This window comes from Patagioenas fasciata, chromosome 7 (assembly GCF_037038585.1).
Source record: "Patagioenas fasciata isolate bPatFas1 chromosome 7, bPatFas1.hap1, whole genome shotgun sequence".
In the NCBI taxonomy this organism is placed as follows: Eukaryota; Metazoa; Chordata; class Aves; order Columbiformes; family Columbidae; genus Patagioenas; species Patagioenas fasciata.
Window position 1 is genome coordinate 31,468,010 of NC_092526.1, and position 19,257 is coordinate 31,487,266.

General features: G+C 41.5%; 1 protein-coding gene across 7 annotated transcripts in view; it reads right to left on the minus strand.

The window, feature by feature from the left end:
• KANSL1L (KAT8 regulatory NSL complex subunit 1 like) overlaps positions 1-18,847 on the minus strand; it is a 64,032-nt gene extending 45,185 nt beyond the window's left edge. For 5 of the 7 annotated variants that reach the window (XR_010651549.2, XM_065840893.2, XM_065840895.2 and 2 more), the window contains exons 1-2: positions 18,719-18,844; positions 10,836-11,953 (exon numbers count right to left, since the gene is read on the minus strand). Coding sequence is in view for 6 of the 7 variants with exons in the window: in XM_065840893.2 (XP_065696965.1) it covers positions 10,836-11,923 (1,088 nt within the window). In the remaining variant the exon portion in view is untranslated. Of the gene's footprint in view, positions 1-10,835; positions 11,954-18,630; positions 18,650-18,718 lie in introns of those variants that run through there. The other 2 variants (XM_071811264.1, XM_065840892.2) reach the window with 2 other exon arrangements.
• Between the last annotated feature and the right edge of the window lie 410 nt (positions 18,848-19,257).

Below are 19,257 nucleotides of genomic sequence, written 5' to 3' on the forward strand. Positions count from 1 at the left end.
TGTTTGTTTGTTTACGGGAGAGGAGAAGGGGTGGAATTTAAACCTTTTAGGCATATTTAATTTTTATAAGCAGACCAAGCAAGAAGCCTGAAAAACAATTCATAAATAATGAAGGAAAAACACGGTGCTGTTTAAAATACACAAAAAACGAACCTGGGGTTGATAGTAAGTATATAGGAGGGTTGATTCAAATAGGTATGCTGAGCACGGGAAAAAGTATTTTATAGCATGCAGCCCTGTGCCCAAGGCAAGATTCTCCACAAGTATCTTATATCCTGAAAATTAAAAGGAAACTGAGGCCTTCCAGCCTCCAGATTTCCAGTCAGAACAAGTAACAGCCCCTGCCACAACATGTCTGCAGGGACAGGGACAGGACGCTTCCTACTCAACAGGGAAGGAGGATGTTTGCCACAGACCAACACTCCAAAATGCAGGTTTGCCAGCCAGAAACACAGTCTCCTTCCAAAAGGTTTATTTCAAAGAACACCAACGATTTCAAGTTACAACTACCTTAAACACGAACAAGCCAGGGAGCAAGGCACCTACATAGTGCAGGTGGGAAAAACTCCTCCAATTCAAAAATGATGCATTAATTTAAGAACAGCAGTTGTTCCTGACAGTCCCTTGCACTTACTTTTCTGCTCAGTTTCCTAACATGGTATATTTTGCTCTTTCTGCCAGGCAATGTCCCCTTCAGTTTAATCCACATTGTTCTGGCATCCAGTTTTCAGATGATTTAGTCCTAAAGTGACCCTGTGATCCTGAACTCTACCATCGCTGCTGGTTCATCTCCTCCTCTCCCAGGGAACTTCTAGGGTATCAGAAGCCTGTTGCCAAACGAGACAGTGAAGTATTTGGGAGCAAGAAGCAGCTCATAAACTACAGACTGAATATCCTCAGGATAAAGAGCTAATCACCTTCCTCGGTGGAAGTCACTGAAAACAATGGCAGAAGTTTATCATTTTGCTGAAGGACTCAACTCTGGAAATTAAAAAGCAAAATATCACAAAATTCTCCAGATCTTTAAATCTCATCCAGACATCATATGACTCACGATTAAATTCACAAGACTTGACACACTGGAAAAAAATCATACATTCCCCAATTCTCTTGGGAAGCTCACTGAGTTGTACAAAAATACAAACCAGTTCATATTTACCAAATGGCACTCTTATCACAAATGTTTAACAGCACACTAGGATGGTGGGGGTCCCCTGGAACCAGAGCTGCAAGACTGCAAACTTCCTGAACTGCCCCTAATTTGACAGCAGAATCACAGTCACTTTTCCTGGGACTACACATGACAACGCTCAAAAAGCAGCCGCTCTGAATGCAAGCCTTTGCACACAAGCCCCTAAGGTGAGCAAAGGGCTGTCAACACGGTGGTGAAACTCAACATGTCCATTTTTCTTCTCTCTGCAAACAATGACAGTAAATAAGAGCTCACCTATGAAAACTAAGAGATAGCATATAAAACATGGAAATTAGGTGAATTCAGATATGCAGTGCATGTATTTTAGATATACATCTAGATTTTACTTGTGAGATAAAAATGCCCACTCCCAACAAAAACTTTGAACACTTGTAATGGCTGAACAAACATGTCCAACTATGAAACGACCTGTAAATGTTTTCTCAAGGACTGATTCTTCCAGCACACCTACTTAATATTTGTTTTCAGAATGAACTAACTTTGGTTGCTGTTGAAGTATTAATTTCCCTGGACCAGTTAACTGTTAAATCCATAATAGCAATGTAATTTAAAAAAAACAGCGAGTGCTGTTTTATGAACTCAGTCTCTTCTATGCATTCCAGAGAGCAAACAAGATTAAAACAAACTTTAATATCATCCTGCAGTATCATATCCAATCAAGGCTGCACAACAAAACACTATTTACTCTGACGGTTCACAATGAGCCTTTGCTCAGATCACTGAGGAGCACTTGCTGCAGACTGCCTGCGGAGAGCAATACGCTGCTGGTTTGTGACAACCAGCAGAAAAAAAAAAAAAAAAAATCAATTTAGGGAAGCTTTCTGGCACTCAAAATCATCCTGCAGTCTCTGTGAGGATCTGCAATCAGGTTGTTCTTGTGGAGCATATTGGGTTGCTATCATCTCTGGTGTTTTAACAGAAATTTTACCTGGCAGAGATTTTTCCTCTGGAATACTACACAGCTTCACAGCAGATGGGTTGCAGTTCTCCTTATCATCTACAGACATCAGCAACTGCTTATCACAACAAATCCTGGCACCCACGCCTGATCCCACCACCTCTGACGTACTGCTGCCATTTAATACTTCCAGAATTGCATCCAATAACATACGTTGATACTAACACATAATACATATCTTATCTTCCCAAACCATAAAACTTTATCCAGTTGAACATTTCTGCTAAGCCACCAGGCCTAGGGAATTTATGCACTAACACCTGAAATTATCAACCATACATGTGATGTTCCCTTAAAGATAAACTTCATGATACAGAACTAGAGTGGAGAAAAAAAGTTAAGTAACAACAGAGCAGGATTTTTACATCTTCCACAAATAAGTTTAGAAGGGACAGTGGGAAAGGGAGACAGGGAAAAATCAACATTCAGGAAAAAAGCCTGTAGAATATAACTGAAAATATAAAAAGAGTAAGCCTCTGCACTTAGATACCCTAGTAAAGGAGAAATTTCATAAGCATTTCACACTGGAGTTCTATATGCTCCCTCATGTGAGAAATCACATCTTCCAAACTGATGAGACACCACAGCCAGCACCTGCATGCAACAGAGTTCAGGCAAAGAATCACAATATTACTACAAGTTTTACGTTAGAAACTGAACTGTTCCACTTGCACTTCATTGTTAACTCCACTTAGGGCTCAACAAAAATTAAAAATTCAGCTTCCTAGAGCAGTGTTGTCTGTTACAGTGCTGAACTTTTCCAGTGGTTGGCTTCACAACCTAGTAGGTGCTTTTCATCTTCAATTCTGTTTACATAATTCTTTAGAGCTGTTAATGATGAAAGGCCAAATTGGTTGGTGGAGGTAGGGTTAGTTAAAATATTAACTGCCCAAGAAGTAAAAACCTGCAAAAGGTAAACAACCACCACCATTTCCTCTTTTAATAAAATAAAAAACACTGCAAAATGCATATCTGCTAATGCTTTTGTTAAAATATTATAAAATGAGTTTTTAAGATTCCATTGACTCCTCCAGCATCCCAGCATGGAGCAGAGAAGCAGGTAGAACAAACATGCAAAGAAACAAACTTCAGGAACACCAGGGCTGCCTGGAAACGAGCTTTTATTCTTGCCTTTGAAATGGCACAACATCAATAGACTAACACCAGGAACAGGAACACAGGCCTAGAAATTCTCCGTATTACACAACTGCCCTTGAAAAATAAATCAAGGAAGTAGCACTATGTCTGGATTCCATGCTCAACATAAAATGAGACAGAGCTTACAATATATTCCTTTGAAGATATGTGCAAATGGAACATTAATACAGCATATAAGCAGCATATCAATGCTGTCAAGCCACTGAAATTAGTCCCAAAATTTTTACATATATTCTTTCAAGGAAAAAGTGGGTACGATATTCATGTAACATCTAACTCTTGCTTATAACTAATTTCATTCTAGCTGTATGCAGTTATCAGATTTAAATGTAAAAATGGATAGGAAGATAGGAAGCATATTCTTTTCTGAGACTTGTTGGACAGACAACAGTTGATCCAGAACTTGCATGCCAGATGCACTGGAAATCATCTGGTTTTTGGTAGCGGAGGAGCTGCAGCCGTGCAGAACAGGGAAAAATGACCCAGGCAGAGACTGAGAGGAGACTCAGGAGGGACTGTGGCTGGTGGGGAGCCCACAGCAGAGCAACCAGGGGAGAAATGAGGAGTAGCTACAGCAAAGGCACCTTCACACATTGACCTCCACCTCCTGCCACCCCTTGCCTTACAGAAGGGAACGTGCCTCACTGTACAGTGTGTGCAGTGCATGTGTGGGACACGGGTAACATGAGAGCTGGGAAGACCCCACAGTGCTCCTCTGAGCAGCAGGAAAGTTGGGCAGAGCTGGGACAGGTCCTGCTTCCAGCCTTCAGACCTGGACCCAGCCCACTCATGGGACCCAGAGGGAGCTGGGGAGGGGCTGTGCTGAGTGTGAAAAGGGTGAGTCCCCAGCACCTTCCCTGGAGACACCTGCGTATATCAGAGACTGAGTCCCTGGGGCCCCCCACAGGTGCTGGAAAAACGCTGTGACTAAGTAATACATAGAGAGGAGTGACCAAACAGTACCTGGCTGTCTGCTTGGCAGGGCAGGAATGGAATTTCTTAGGAAGTTAAACCCTACAGTCTGCAGGGACAAGGGCTGGAGAGCGTGATGAATGCAGGTTTGAACAGTTGCAACCTTCCTGGTTGTAGGAGCTTGTGGTGGCATTTCACCAAGTGTTATTGCTGCCTGGTCCAGCCCCACAGGCTGGGCAGAAGATTAGTTTATAATGCACAGATATTCAAACATGGACGTTCAGGTTTATTTTTTTTTCAAATACCAGAATCGGTAATTAGAAGTTTGCTAACTGAAATTAAATTAAATTCCCCAGGAGAAAACTTCTTCTCACCCACAACAGCTAGGTTAAATATCTTGATGAAAATAATCTACAGCTATTTCAGTTTCAATAAAAAAGAGCACAGGTCAATATATTTAAATTCGATACCTAAAGTTACATTCCTAACCCATATTTAGCAGTATGAATGAAACCCTGTTACAAGAGAGCATTCCTATTTTGGGAAGCCTTTATGCACACTTTTTATTTCATGTGAAAATGAAAGCATTTAAATGATTTCCTGTTTCAGGGGCCCACATACGCTGACTTTCAAAGACACTGGATGTATCCCTTTGATGTAGATTCTCATGAAATCAATGTTATCTGTAAAATGAAATAATGCTGCCCTCATTCTACAAGATGTTATAACAACAGCTCATTGTTGTTTGCAAACAGATCTTTTTATTAAAACAAACACAATTCATGGCTTAGCAAAAGAAAAAAGCCATAAACCACTGATTAATCAGCAGTTGACATCAAGTACCAAACTCTTGTTGCCTACCACTTAATTAGGCATGCAAGGTTATCATGTATACACATGTCTGTTTATTAGATTCTCTATTCTACTATTCTATGTTGACTGTGTATTCAGAAGAATAATGCCAAGTTTTTATTTAATATGCATTCAACACCTATCTAACTCAAAAGCTTTAACATTCCTGGCTCAGAGATTCGCTTACGGGTTACAACTTGTCAAACCTTCTCCCTTCCATTAAAACATTTCAGTCCACTTTCAGTAGCTGTAAAAATATTGATGTAATTACAGGTTAGAAATCGGGATCCGCAGTCACAAGAACATTACTCTGTTATTGTGAGAAAGAAATCTTGTTCAAAAGTAAATTATTATTGCTCTACATCAGATCTCTAAAGAAAAAACATAGATGCTTGTGGGATCCTAAATAAGTTGTAAATCCATCTTACAGAAATCCAACCAACTGAGGTTGGATATATCCTGAAATAATACTTGTATCCCTAGAGTGAAAACAGAAGGTAAGATAAAGCTAGCTTTTCTTTCATTCCCTTGTAAAAGATTCTCTTCCCACATCCTAGTGACAGGAGCCAAGAATTAAGATAACAGAATTGATGAAAAAGCAATGTATAAAACATCTCAAAATCAGCATATTATCGGCACCTATGAATTTATACTTATTCAAAAGCTCTCATATTAATCTTCTATGCAAATAAGACATTTCCCAGACTTGTAAACTAAAAAGGTCTTAAAAACTGGAAATGACTGGGTTTTCTTGCATAAGAAAAATGGAAAACAGTATTTAGTCCTGGCAGACTCTCCTCCTCCTCTTCCCAAACCAGAATTCACCTCTAATATCAGCTATGAAGTGAAATTACAGCTCAAAATGGAAAATTAGGATCTGACCTTGCAAAAACTAACAGCTTCTCCTTACAATGTGGTTCAAACACATGCAATAAACACCAGCCCTTAAGCAGTGCCTTCTGTAGTGAGCCCTCAGAACTGCATCAATGTTGCTCAATTAGCCATGAGAAAAATACTAAGAATAATGGATAATAATCTAGAACAAGCAGATTAGATATGGAGATCCTAGTCATAATATTTTCTTCCTTCCTGTATTCTCTCCACTTTACTGTTCCACTCCCCATCAAGCATCTGTGCTAAAAGCAGATTTCTCATCTTCTCTCTTTCCAATTAGCAATCTAAGGGGAAAAACCAACCAACCAACCCACCCCACAAACAAAAAACCCAACCAATAAAACAAACAGAAATACCCCCAAACAAACAAACAAAACACCCAAAAACCACAACACCAACACAGAAGAGGAAAAAAAAAAAAAAAAAGAGAAAGATTTACTATCTCTGCACATTCATTGTAAGTTTCCAGGCACAATAAACCCCGTGGGCATGGAAAAATAAAACAGTGCTTCTTCATCAGACTTGAGGTTGCTGAAGGATAATCAGTAAAACATGTCTTTCAAAAAAATCAGAGGAAAAGCATGAGAATATTTCAGTAGGAAAAAATCCCACCAAATGATGCAAAAGGACTGTATTCAGATGGGGGAAGGAAGACTGGGGAAACAGAGCACAGGACCTTTCATGGTCGACCGAGCAACTTATTTTGCAGAAAAATCTATTCTAAGCAGTTTTTCTCTCTAATCAATTAGATACCTGCATTACAGTTAGACAGAGTGCGCAGCTGTGCCTTCAAAAAATCCCAGTGATGTGTCTTTTGATCCTGGAAGATTATTCATGTAGCACATGTAGGAGAAAAACTCTGTACCCTGTCACTTTAAAGGTTTCCCAAATAATCACCTCAGCATCAGACTTCTCTGTGGTACAGTGTAAACAACTAGAACTTCTAACCACATCAGGAACACACACTAAATACAGAAATAAGGATGTAGAGTTGGATAATACATACAACAAATAGCTCTCAGAGCAAAGCTGTGTCGTTGAAAAAACTGAGCCCACATCCTCCCCCAAGTCACCTTGTTTGAAATTGGTGGCCAATTCTATGGATAATCTTCCATCTTCACGAACCACAAAGAAGATCAACAAGTTCCATGAAAGACAGCACTTCACAAGCTGAGTTATGTTGCATCTGAAGTGGTTGATGTTTGTTGTGAACTCCTAAAGGAATTATTTATGCTCAGCTTTGTGATGTACTCCTCAGGGCCTCCATCCACTTTGGTTCCTAACACCTCACACAGAACTAGTGACCAGCACCTAACATCTGCCTTTAAGAAACGGATTAAGTTCTACCACACCCCCCGTGTAGTGTCTCAGGGCATTTCCTCCATCTGAAGGCAGGAACTGAACTAGAATACACTGCAAATTACTTATGGAAATTCAGTGCTTTGCCTGAGAAACCTTTTGTGAAAACTGTGACAGGTTAAAGACATCCATGAGTTGACACTAGCAGCAAAACGACAAAACTCCTGAAAGGAGGCAATTGTTTCTTCATATTTCTCTTTACCAAATACTCCAAGGACAAAACGTGTTTTCATTAAGCTCCTGAAATGGGAAGAGGCTTTCCAACTGCTCTAGAAACTAAGGAAGTTCAGTAAGTACTGTGAATTGTCAAGTAGAAGAGAATTGTGTTCACCAGATAACCAAGGATCTTTCTTGCGTTGAGGACACCACCTATGTAACGCACAAGAGATGAACAATGGTCCAAATATCTTATAGCAGCTATTTGCAACTAAACAACAGAGGTATTGAAATAGATACATAAAGACAATCTTACTTGACACACAAAGCACTGAGATACAGCTCAGAAGAGCTTATGTCAACACTCGTAAAACAAAACTCTTTTCAGGATAATGAGAATGAACAGGTTCAAAATGCTAAAAATAGCTCCAGGTTTTTTCCTACCAGGAAGAACTGGAGCCAGAATCAACCTCTCCTCCTGACGGAAAACAGACTGTTCTCAGGCAAACAAAATAACTGCTTGATCTTCCCCTCTTGTACATTGGATTGACACCTCCTGCCCCTCCAAAAAGGATAAAAAGCACTGCAGTCATGACAACGACCCTCAAGTTAAATGCACTCAGTATACTGGGGTACAGGCAAAACCAAAACATTTTTCCAATTCATCACTACATTAGTAGAACCTTATAACATCTACAGTTAAGTATTATGAAGAATATCACAGATAAAGTGTCTTTCCAGGTCAGTGAAAGTCTTCACTATGAAAAATGAGTGCCAGGTGAGGAAACGAGCATTCTCTCACCCACATGATAACATTATTTCTGGAAAGCACTAAGAGACAATTCCCTCAGAGACAAAGGCATTTCAAAGAATGTGAATGCACTTAGCAGAAATAAAAATGGATGTTAACTTTGTTTCTTTTGTCCAGGTGAAAAACAATCCAAAGAGCCTTAAAATGTTAAAGCTCAGGAAACAGCAAATTTCAGCAACTTATACTGGTGAACAACTGATGTACCTTTGCTATCTAGAGTAAAAAGTGCAGTCTTTTAGCCACAATGACAAGTCTTGGGAAAGTTGAAAAAAATTAAGAAAACCCTATGAAAGTGCAGATAATAATAAATTCAAATAAGAGGCAGCCTGCCCTCACAGCAGTGTTAATTCAAGCATTGCCTCAACCTATGCACACAGACAAGGTGTTTCTGCTTAAACCAGGCAGTACTTGAACTCTGAGTGCAGTTCCAGCACCAGGGATTCCTGCACTGCCAATGCAGCAAGGCCTCAGCCAGAGCCCATTGCCACTTTGTCCCCCTGCTGCTCAATTGCTGTTCTGCATGAAGAACATAACAAAGGGGAGGAAAAAAAACAGAAAAAAAGCACTGTGCTGAGTCAGATTATAGATGATCTACCCAGTCTCCTGCCTCTCAGCTGTAGCAGAGGTAAGAGCCTCACAAGGGGGCAGGCATGGAGGGAGCAGCGTTTTTCAAAAATGCTCCCTTGGCTGCCAGCAACAGCAGCTTGGGGATTTCCTGAGCTCAAGGTGCTGCCTTTCTGCTTCATAATCCTCTATGAATTTTTTCCCTCAGTGCAACAGAGCACACTGAGTAAGCCTTAAGTGGAAAGATAACTTCAGCAATTGAAAAGCCACAAGAAGCAGGTAAAGGACTGGCAGGCAGAGTTAGAAACTCGACTGTCCCTGGCAAGAACAAGAAAGAAAACCCTCGCACAGAACTTCAGGCCAAGTTTTACATTATGCAGTACCCTTCAAGAATCAAGAGTTTTTCATCACTTTTTCAGTTCATGTAATCACAAGATAAGAATCCCAGAGGCAGAGCTATTACTCAGAAGTTCAAACGTATCAGCTAGGAGAAGAATGTGGGTTCTCCTACACTGGGAGAGCCAAAAATGCTGTTTTTTCATTAAAATATTTCAAAAGGAGAATAATTTTTTTTCAAATTCAAATATCTAAGATGATCCTAACTTAGTTGGCAAGTCATTATGCTTTAGCCAGACTTTAATACAGTATTTATCATTCTGACAATACATAAAAAGAAAACTAATTTTTGCTATGCACTTGTCCTTCTCTTTGTTTTCCAGGCCTACAGAGTTTAACCAAACACAGCAGTGATTTGATAGAACTATGTTATGCTGAAGCTTCCCTAACTGAGGCTATAAACACATAATGGGATAGCTTTTTTCCAATTTAAGATGAAGCTTCTTGGATTTCTTCTGAACATTACGCTTTTCAAGAAACAGAACAAGACATTATGTTTTTAAATATTTATTTTTGCTCAAACACTAGTGCCACTCTTAATGTTTCTAGACACTCTCTAAGCGCAGAGTATAAGAGATCATGAAACACAAAACCAGTCCTGACTTCGAGCAGTAGAAATGTAGGTAGCACAAAGCTCCTACCAAGCTGTGAAGCTCTATTCTGTCTGTCACTGTCCTGACTATCACATCTTAACAGACATTAAGACATACCCTATTCTCTCCAGTTATAGAATGGGGAAAGCAGCTGTCCTTTCACCACTTTCTAAAATTGCTTGACCACAGAGATGCTGCTAATAGTGTAGCAAGGTAGGGAAAAGTATTTAAAAAAAAAAAAAAAAAAAGGCTGTACCACCACTGGGAAACAATTTTACCATCTTATTCTCTTACCCACCTCCAATTTCCAAGGCTACAATAATTTGTACTGACAGGGTCCTTGTCAATTCCATACAGTATTAGTTAATTATACTAATTTCACTCTGGTTCTTCTTGAAAAAGATACCATCAACAATAAAACCACCACTGCTAGCTTCCTTCACAGTAGCAGGACAACTTCAGTCATTAAATTAACATTTTAAAAATGGTACTTCAAGGAACCAATTTTTTTCAATACACAACCCCCACATACTAGATGGCTCGACACCTGCATCAGGTGGTCATTTTTACTTTTTATCACATTGTAGTGGATTTCAAGATTCTTAATAACTCCAGAATAAAATTAAAACTATTTTCATAACAACCAAATATATGATTTACAGCACTATCACTATTTGATTGACAGCACCTTCCCAGTATGGAATAATTAGCGGTACTCGTGTAATGCAAACTGATAGAGTGCTGTACAAAATCTAGCTCTCTATTAGTAAAGTAGTTCCGTAAATGCTGTAATTGGGGGAAGTCCTTGCTTTCTGTCTGGCCCCTACCCCTGGCTCACACAGGCAGCCCTGCTGATTTCAGGACTATCTACTGAGTGAGGTTACTCACACAAGAATCTGCAGGTCTAGACCCTTCCATCTTGATTTATAAGCATGAAACACATGAGTCTAGCAGGAATTTAACACTTACGCTTCCACAGCTGTTCTTACAGTCTGTTCCTCACCATCTTCATCTGAGCTGCTACAAGTGGCATCGGAGTCCAGATCCTGCTCCACACGAGACAGCAGCCCTCCAGTAGAAAGTGCAAACCCCCGGATTTCACCTGGTGCAACGCTAACTCCATTCTGTATGTCCGTGCTCGAACTAGTCTCCAAAGTAGCTGTGTTGTTTTCTGCCCAACCTTCAGTGCACCTGAGGGATCTACTGCTTGAAAATCTGGTTGGTTCATGGAAAACCTTCATTCTTTGTAGCTGATGTTTCACAAAGCACTTCAGCTGCTGATCACAGTGTTTGATAACATGTTTTGCCAGGAGCATTTGTAAACGTTTCTGAGTTCTTTTGGCACGACTGATTTCCATTTGTTGCTTAGTGACACACTGGAGTAAGCGACCATACACCTCCTCTGGGGTGCAGCTCAAAATCCCTTCTGAAGGCCTGTGAAGAATTTGGTGTAATAAATCCCCTCTTATTGTTTCAGCGCAGACTTCCAGAGCTCTGCCCAAAAAACCATTCTTCTTGTACCATTTACCATTCAAAAGCTCCATTTCTTCTGCATTAGTGGATTCAGTTACATTTGAATCCGAAAGTCTCTGTGTTTCTGTCAAATTCGGAGATGTGGTCTCTGAAAACGTTCCCCCTTTGACCTGTTCCTCAGGTTCCGAATGACTAATCAGACCAAACGATGTGTCAGCACCATTAGGTAATGAATTTCTCATCTTGGAGCAGTCAGGCTCTCCCACTTTTGTTTGCTTACCGGTTCTGTTGCTAAACGCAGAATTTCTACTCATTAACAAGACAGACTGATAGCGCTTGGAGGATGGCGGAGAACCGAAATGGTGCACGCTGAGGATATCATTCCTGAGGTTGGGCTCAGCAGTGGGGAACCCCAGGACTGAGCAAGTAATCTGTGCGATGGAGTCCTCTTTTATCTTCTCTTCCACTGCTCTGGAATTTTCCATGCACAAAGCTGTATCAGACTCCATAGCTCTAGAGGACAAAGAAGGCGACAAGTGGATACCATGACCTTTTGTTGCTGCCTCTCTGAGGGCTGGTGTCATTATAGCTATGGTAGGTAGTTTACAGCAAACCTGAAAATAACATGGGCCATGTAAATTTTCTCATTTTCATAACACAGTACAAATGCAACAACTCTGTCAGATATTTCATTCTTTCGACACTATTCAAAGATTAAATAAAAAGGACATTATTTAAAGAAAAATGATGGACTATTATTCCTCCCAAGTCAAACAAGAACACTCTGTTTTTTATTTCAGTCAGGGTTGTTCCATGTGCAATGAAAGCCTTTACCTCTCAGGGGAGTAAGTGTTCATACCTCATTGCATTTCTGATCCTATCAGTCTGAGAAATAAGACTCCCAAAGTTCAACAATGTCATCTAACCTAGCCCAAACTCAAAAACATGACCATAAGCCATGTGACCTGGAAGGATGCATTTTAAAAGATGTGTGTGAGTGTATCTGTATGTATGTACAAACACACAGAGATGCACATCTACACATTCCCACCCCAAAACTCTGGCTATATTTTATTTTCATCTGCTCAGGAGATAAGTTACTTTTTGAATTGCATTTGGTTTTCGTTCAAGTTTTTTTTTTTTTTAATATTTAAATGAGTCAACATCAATAGTATCACAGAAATGGGAGCGATGCAGCTACCTATTACAAGTTCAGCAAAGCAGAACAGCTACCAAATGATGAAACACTCTGAAATAAACTCAGAGGGACCACTGGGAGAAATACAATTAATGTACCTCTATATACAGCAAGCATTTGATTAGTTATTACGTATTCTCACAAATACACTTCAGAAATCAATCATGAAAGTTAATGCTTTAAAAATAGAGAACTATTAAGTTCTAAATGTTTCCCGAAAAAATCTTTCCTGTGCCTTTGTATCCAGTTCTTTATTCATCAGGCACTGCCTGCATAATACAAACACAATATTCTTTGATAACAATTTGAATAAAGACAGTTTTCCTTTACAGCCTCTTTTGCCTGTGGCTTGCCATAGCTTACACGAAGAGTTCCCAAACTTTGGGATTAAAAGACCAGTGTCAACCTTCACCATATCAGACTGTATCTATTCCATAGCCTACAGAGTAGCAATCACTGGCTTGCACTGTACTTTTAGTTTTGTTTAGATGGTTAAACAAACCCGAAGAAAGATTTAATTAAACATGACATGCAGAAGCCTGAAAGTTCTCTGTTAAGAAGTTAGAAACAAAACCAGAAACAATAAGAGAGTAGTAAAAAAGTGAGTGTAACACAGTAATTCCACAGTAAATTCTCTGTGTAACTGGTATACTACTTGAGCAGCATTTCCACTGCCCTCCTTTTAATGTCTTCAGTTACTTTGATCTCCACAGCAACTGCTTAGCTCAGCAGTTTTCAATGCACAGATCCCATAAGGGGTCAATGGTTCTGAGACTGCCATGTATGGATCTTAAGAAAAGCAAACTCCCTGTCTGAAGCCTTAGCTTGTTTGTAACTACAGGTTTTATGCTGAAGGTGCAAACTTTAAAGGGAGATGTGGAATCCTAAGGAGCTGAGAATACCAGTCTGGATACCTTCTCCTCAACTCTCAAAACAAGAAGAAAAACATAAAGAGCCACATACTGCCTTAACATTCTCCATATGCTTTATTCACCTTTCATTGCTCCACATATACTTCAACTATAAGGTTTTCATCTCTGTACATCACCTACCCAGCATCACAGGAACCAGGTTCGGTGGTCCCAATGCTGACAATACTATTAAAAATCATCGTTAATGGTACTATTAAAATCCCCAAGATTTCAACCTTTATCAATGAGTCAATAACTTCAGACTATAGAGGAATTCAGAACACAGTCTGGTGTGGTGGACGGCCATTAGGCAAGAGCCTCACTACAGGGAAATGCACTAATGAGAGCTGGAGCCCCACACTGCAGAGGCTCTGGTAACTTTGTAATGCTCTCAGCATCTGTCTGATGCCTGGCCTTCCACTCTTGTAAGAACTAGCAGGCACAACAATTTTCAAATCCAAAGGAGCATGGCTTCAGACACCTATGCTTCCCCTTCCTCAGCATATGTCAAGTAACTGTAGTAAGTCAAAGCGATTTATCACGGCTAAAACGTAAGTGGGACAGAACTGAAGCCCACGCTTTCTCTGCAGGGTTACTATTAACTCAAGGGAGTATTCAATCTTTCTCTGGGAACTCCAAGAACACTGTCAGCCCGATATCTACATACACCAAGCAATCAGTTTATAGCTTTTCCAACTCTATCATACACCTTCCGTAGCCCAAGTAGTTGAACAGGAACAGATTGCTACTCCTGAGAGCCAGGAAATAGTCACATGCAGTAGAGCTGCTGCTCAAGTAAAGAGAAGTTTGGAGATGCATGTCTCTTACCTATAGGAACATGGAGGTGATCAAAAAAACTGGCCGCACAAAATTTTCAGAGAGCTGTGTTTTAACTTGATCATATTCCCTCAAATACTACATACCCTTCTAGTACAGTTTCAAATTTCCTGAATGGCAATTAATACCATTAGCAAATTATTTTAAGGGGTTTTTTTTGAGTTTAGAGGACTTTCCTTCACATTTTACAGGGGAAAAAGGGGAAGAAATCAAAGTACCCTCAAACTGAAGCACAAACATTTAGCTAAAGAGTGCCAACAAACCACTAATTAGGAGTTCCTGACAAAAGATACAAAACAGCTAAAAAAAAATTAAAAAGTCTAAAATACTTCCTAAGAGTTAAATCACTCAATTAACCTCTTACTCAGCAACTTGCAAACTTTACACAATGTTTCTGCCCTGAAGACAGTCATGTGAGACATTTCAGGTGTGTCCCTCTCATTTCAGTGACATCAAAAAGACTTTATATAAGCTGGTACTGTCCCAGTCTAGAGTCCATGGCATTTCTCCAAAGAGTTCACACAAACACACAAAAAGTCATTGGCATAAGAGCAAAACAAATTATCAGCTGCAAAAAAATTGAAAACAAATTTTAGTACAAGTATTTGGCTTGACAAGAACTTGACAATTTTCATTTTTATATATTTTACTTCATTTTGGCAGAAAGCAGCAAAAACAATTTCACTCCACCCTCACTGGAAGTGAGATCCCAGAGCCAAACCTATTATCTTCTGGGGAAAAAGAATAAGTGCAGAGGGAGGGAAGACAAGTACTGCAAGTACTGCATTCAGGAAGAGTCTGTATTTTCTTTCTGGGAAAAGTTTTTTTGTCAAAGGTAAACCATATCAAGGATTTTTTCCATTGTGTACTACTTGAGGTTTCAAAACCAGAACAGCTGAAATGCTACTAAACTGGCAAACAGTTTGCTTTTCATCTGCTGAATACGCACGCCACTTGAATGGCTAAAAAGTATTGCAAAAAGAAAAGCTGACGTAAAATAAGTACTGGGGCGGGGAAGAAACAAGTACCAGACGCACAACAACTGATGTTTAAAGTGACTTTATGCTTATCCTCCCCTAATGCCTTAATTACCCAGGAGGATATAAGCGGGAACAGCCGTTTGCGGCAGCTCCAGCGCTCCCCAGACCCGCACCTTGCTCCCCACTCCCACCCCAGCTTCGGGTCCCTCATCCCCAGTGACTTTTCCACCACCCCTCTCCCCTGCTACCTCTGCTTATTGCTCAGTCCTTACTCCACATTTCCATGTTACACCCTTCTCTTCCAGGCTCACCTCAACAGAATTTGTGTAAATCCTTAAACTAGTGTCATGCTGGTAATTAGCAGCACCCTATTAAAAACCCAACCACCAACCTGTCTGGATGCAGGGTGGCATTCCCTTTCCAGCTTTTGTTTGTACTCCTTTCACTTTTTGAGTCTTTCCCCCCCCTTGCATAACACTATGACTTGTTACACAACAACGAAGACAATGTTTTGGGGGATTTTTGATTGGAGGGAGGATTGTTTTGTCTTCTAGTGTTTGTTTGGTTTTGTTTGTTTGTGATCTTTTCATTTTCAATGACAATAAAACTCCATCTGCATGAGGGTTTGTAAGGTTCCTGTGTACCAGTCTTCTCTCCTTGTAAATTGAGTTGTCATTGTTGTTCCTCATTCCAAACACCAAAACTGTCTTGTTAATTACGAGATTCCTGGAGATCAGGAGAAGCTTCTACAATTACTATTTTTTTTTCTTTCAAATTCAGGGGCCTACAAATAACATTTCAAATTAATACAGCTGTTTCCACTTTATTCATAGATTAACAGTGTTTCAGATAAGCAAACTTCCAATGTTTATTCCCTGTCTAGAAGGCATTTCAAAAGCAAGGCAAAGTCACTGGCAGCAGACAGCATGTGGTGAAACATCCAAAATTAAGCTCAGCAAGAACATTCAAAAATACTGTATTTTGCACTGATAGGAGCTGTTTTAAGGCCTCTTAGAGAAAACCTGCGGAAGAGATGGCAGCTACATGAGCAAGCTTGATCTGCCTACACCACCACTGACAAAACCTGGTTTCCTACGGCTTTGTGTCGTTTGCTCCGTAATCCCGAGCTCCTCCTGGGCAGCCTTCCTGATAATCGCTGGCCAAAAATAAAGCGGTGCTCTGGCAGACGGGCACTGCGGAGGCACTGCCAGGACCCAGAGCCACCATCGAGCTGAGCTGACTTGGCCTGGTTCTCCCAGCCCTGCCTGGTGGGAGACATCTACTGGGGTATACCTTACCTGCCTCTCCCAATTTTCACCAAACTTACTTAATAATTTCTAAGAACAGAAAGAACAGCTCGACAGCATAATCTGCTTTTTTTTTTTCTTTGTCGTATGGTTTCCAGCTACGACCACAAAAGAGATATTGGTCCCACTGGGTATGTCCTGGTTAGGAGTATGAGGGAAAAAGGAAATATGTCCATATTTAACACACCTGGGACAATTCTTTAAGAAAAAAAAAAAAAAAACAAACAACAAAGTCAGTAGGGAGCTTTTGTTTTGCGTTTAAAAGCAGCCCAGTTACTCATGACGAGCTTTTAAGCATTTTAGTATTTTGTTCTATTAATAGATCGGAAAAAAACCCAAACAGGATTATGTGGGGAGTCTCAGCTTGCAGCAGCATTCATTGTGCAGGCAGTACCATATAGATAAAACTATAAACTCCAGTGTTTTGCACTCCCCAGAAGATATAAGCACAATTCCTCCTCTTTGGGAAAAATAAAACAAAACAAAAAAACTCCACACAAAACAAACAAACAAAAAACAAGCAAAAACCACAACAAAACACCAACACATACACACACCTCTAAAAAGGATCTCTCTCTGAACAGTAAGAGAACTCAATTTAAGGCAGACCACCCAGTTTTAATCATTAAAAAAAACATCAAAAAGACATACTTAAAGTGGAAGTCATTTATTATAAAATCCATGACTTATTAAAATCTCTGAATAGGGTTGTTTTTCTCCTTGTTCATAACTGCTTCTGAATAGAGAATTATATATTATTTCCAACTTTATTACCACACCATCAACTAATTCCTGTTCAGTCTATATCACATATTTGTAATGTAACATTTGAAGTCATTTTTAACATAGGCCTAAATTAAACACTTTTTGTGGGACATGACAGGTGTCTCTGTAATGAGGTTGTACATCTGTCTCTAATATTTACATTTGTAATACTCTTAGATCCATTGAAAGGTCTATATCAACACTTCAGTCTTTGAAGAGAGGGCCATAAAATGTGGTCTTAAAGAAAACCCATTCACCTCTTAGATACTAATTAAGATGACCGGAATTTAAACTCCTCAAAACACGTACAGGATTTCACAATGTCAAATCAGGAAGGAGACCCTAAGGCATGCAGATCAGCTTTCTGAGCTGGTACACCTACTAGCATTATAGCTGTGTTTTATCCTGTTTGATTTTTAATATTTTCTTTTCATTAAATTGAGCAGAAAAACGAAATACTTAGCCTTTGACAAAACGCACACTTCTGTCATTTAGTCACTGGATTTTCATTTTTTTCTTAAATCGGTTACTTTCCTTTTCATTGCTGAGGAGTACTGAGTACTTCAGTCACTGCTACTTTTTATTTTGGGAAACGCTTCAACATTTTGCAAACAGGGGGCTGATGCACACAGTCCCTTAAAAGACTCACTGGAGACCACACAAAAAAATCTCAGGGAAGGCTGAGGGGCGCACCTGGACCTCAGCTGCTGGCCCGAGCTTTGCTATCTAAAGTATTCGGTTTTACTGAGTTAGTGGTCAGGCAAAGGAATCTGTGGCAATCTTGTACAGTCTGATTACCAGAGGGAAGCTTAAACCCAGCAATTAATTTAAAAAAAATAAATCACACATGAAAATGTAGGTTAAAGCTTTCCACCCATCTACTGATGCAAATATTAAAAAAAAAAAATAAAAGGTAGTGCAACACTGGGAAGCAGCCTGCGCCCGCAGATCGCCCGGCACCTCCGGGCACGGCGGGGCAAGGCCAGCCCAGAGCGCCGCGCCCAGCAGGCCGGGCCGGGTGGGTAGAAAGCGGTGCTTACAGAGCGGCGGGGGGAGGACAGGAGATCCCCTGCGAGCTACGCGGGACCGGCGGAGGCGGTCACAGCGCGGCCCTGCCCGCCGGCTCCGCCGCCTGAGCGCCGCGGGCCCCGCCCCGCGCCCAGACCGTTACCCCCCCGCCCAGCCCCCACCTCAGTCGCCTCCTCGCGCATGCGCGCCAGCGCTCGGCGGCGCTCCCGCCGCTCCCGCCACGGGAACCAACCGCCGCCCGGCCCCGGTTTCTCCCCCCCTCACCTCGCACCGCGCCTCAGCGCGGCGCTCCCCGCTGGCACGCAGCGGCGGCCTCGCCGCCCGCGCCCTCCCCGCCAAGCCCCGCGCTTGCCTTCGCCCGCCGGCTTCTCCACAGCGGCGCTGCCGCCTCCAACCCGCGCGGCGCCCGGCGCGACTCCTACTGCCGCTGTTGAACAGTCCGCGCCCAGCTAAAGCGCAGCGCGGCGGGCGAGGCGGGGCCTCCCCGCGCACAGGGGCGGGGGCCGCACCGCTCAGGGGAGGAGCGTGGCCAATCCGGCGCGCCCGGGGGCGGGGCTCGGCGCGGGGGCGGCCGCCCGCCATTGGCGGGGAGCCTGACGCGGGGACAGCGCTCCGGACGCGCGCGCGCGCGCGCCTCCGCGGGGCGCGGCGGGAGGGGGAACGGTGGCGCGCGGAGCGTCGTCCCCTTTCCCGGCCGGGGCAGTGAGAGGAAGCGACCGTCTAACTCCCACCACGAATAAACATTCCTTAGAAATTTTTTTTAAATATTTTTTTAGCGTTTTTATTAGGGATATTAACTTGGAAATACGTGAAAATAGTCACCAGCAGCACCTTCCCTCCCTCAAACCTCCCCCTCAAAGCCCTGAGGTGAACATGGGCACAGAGGAACTG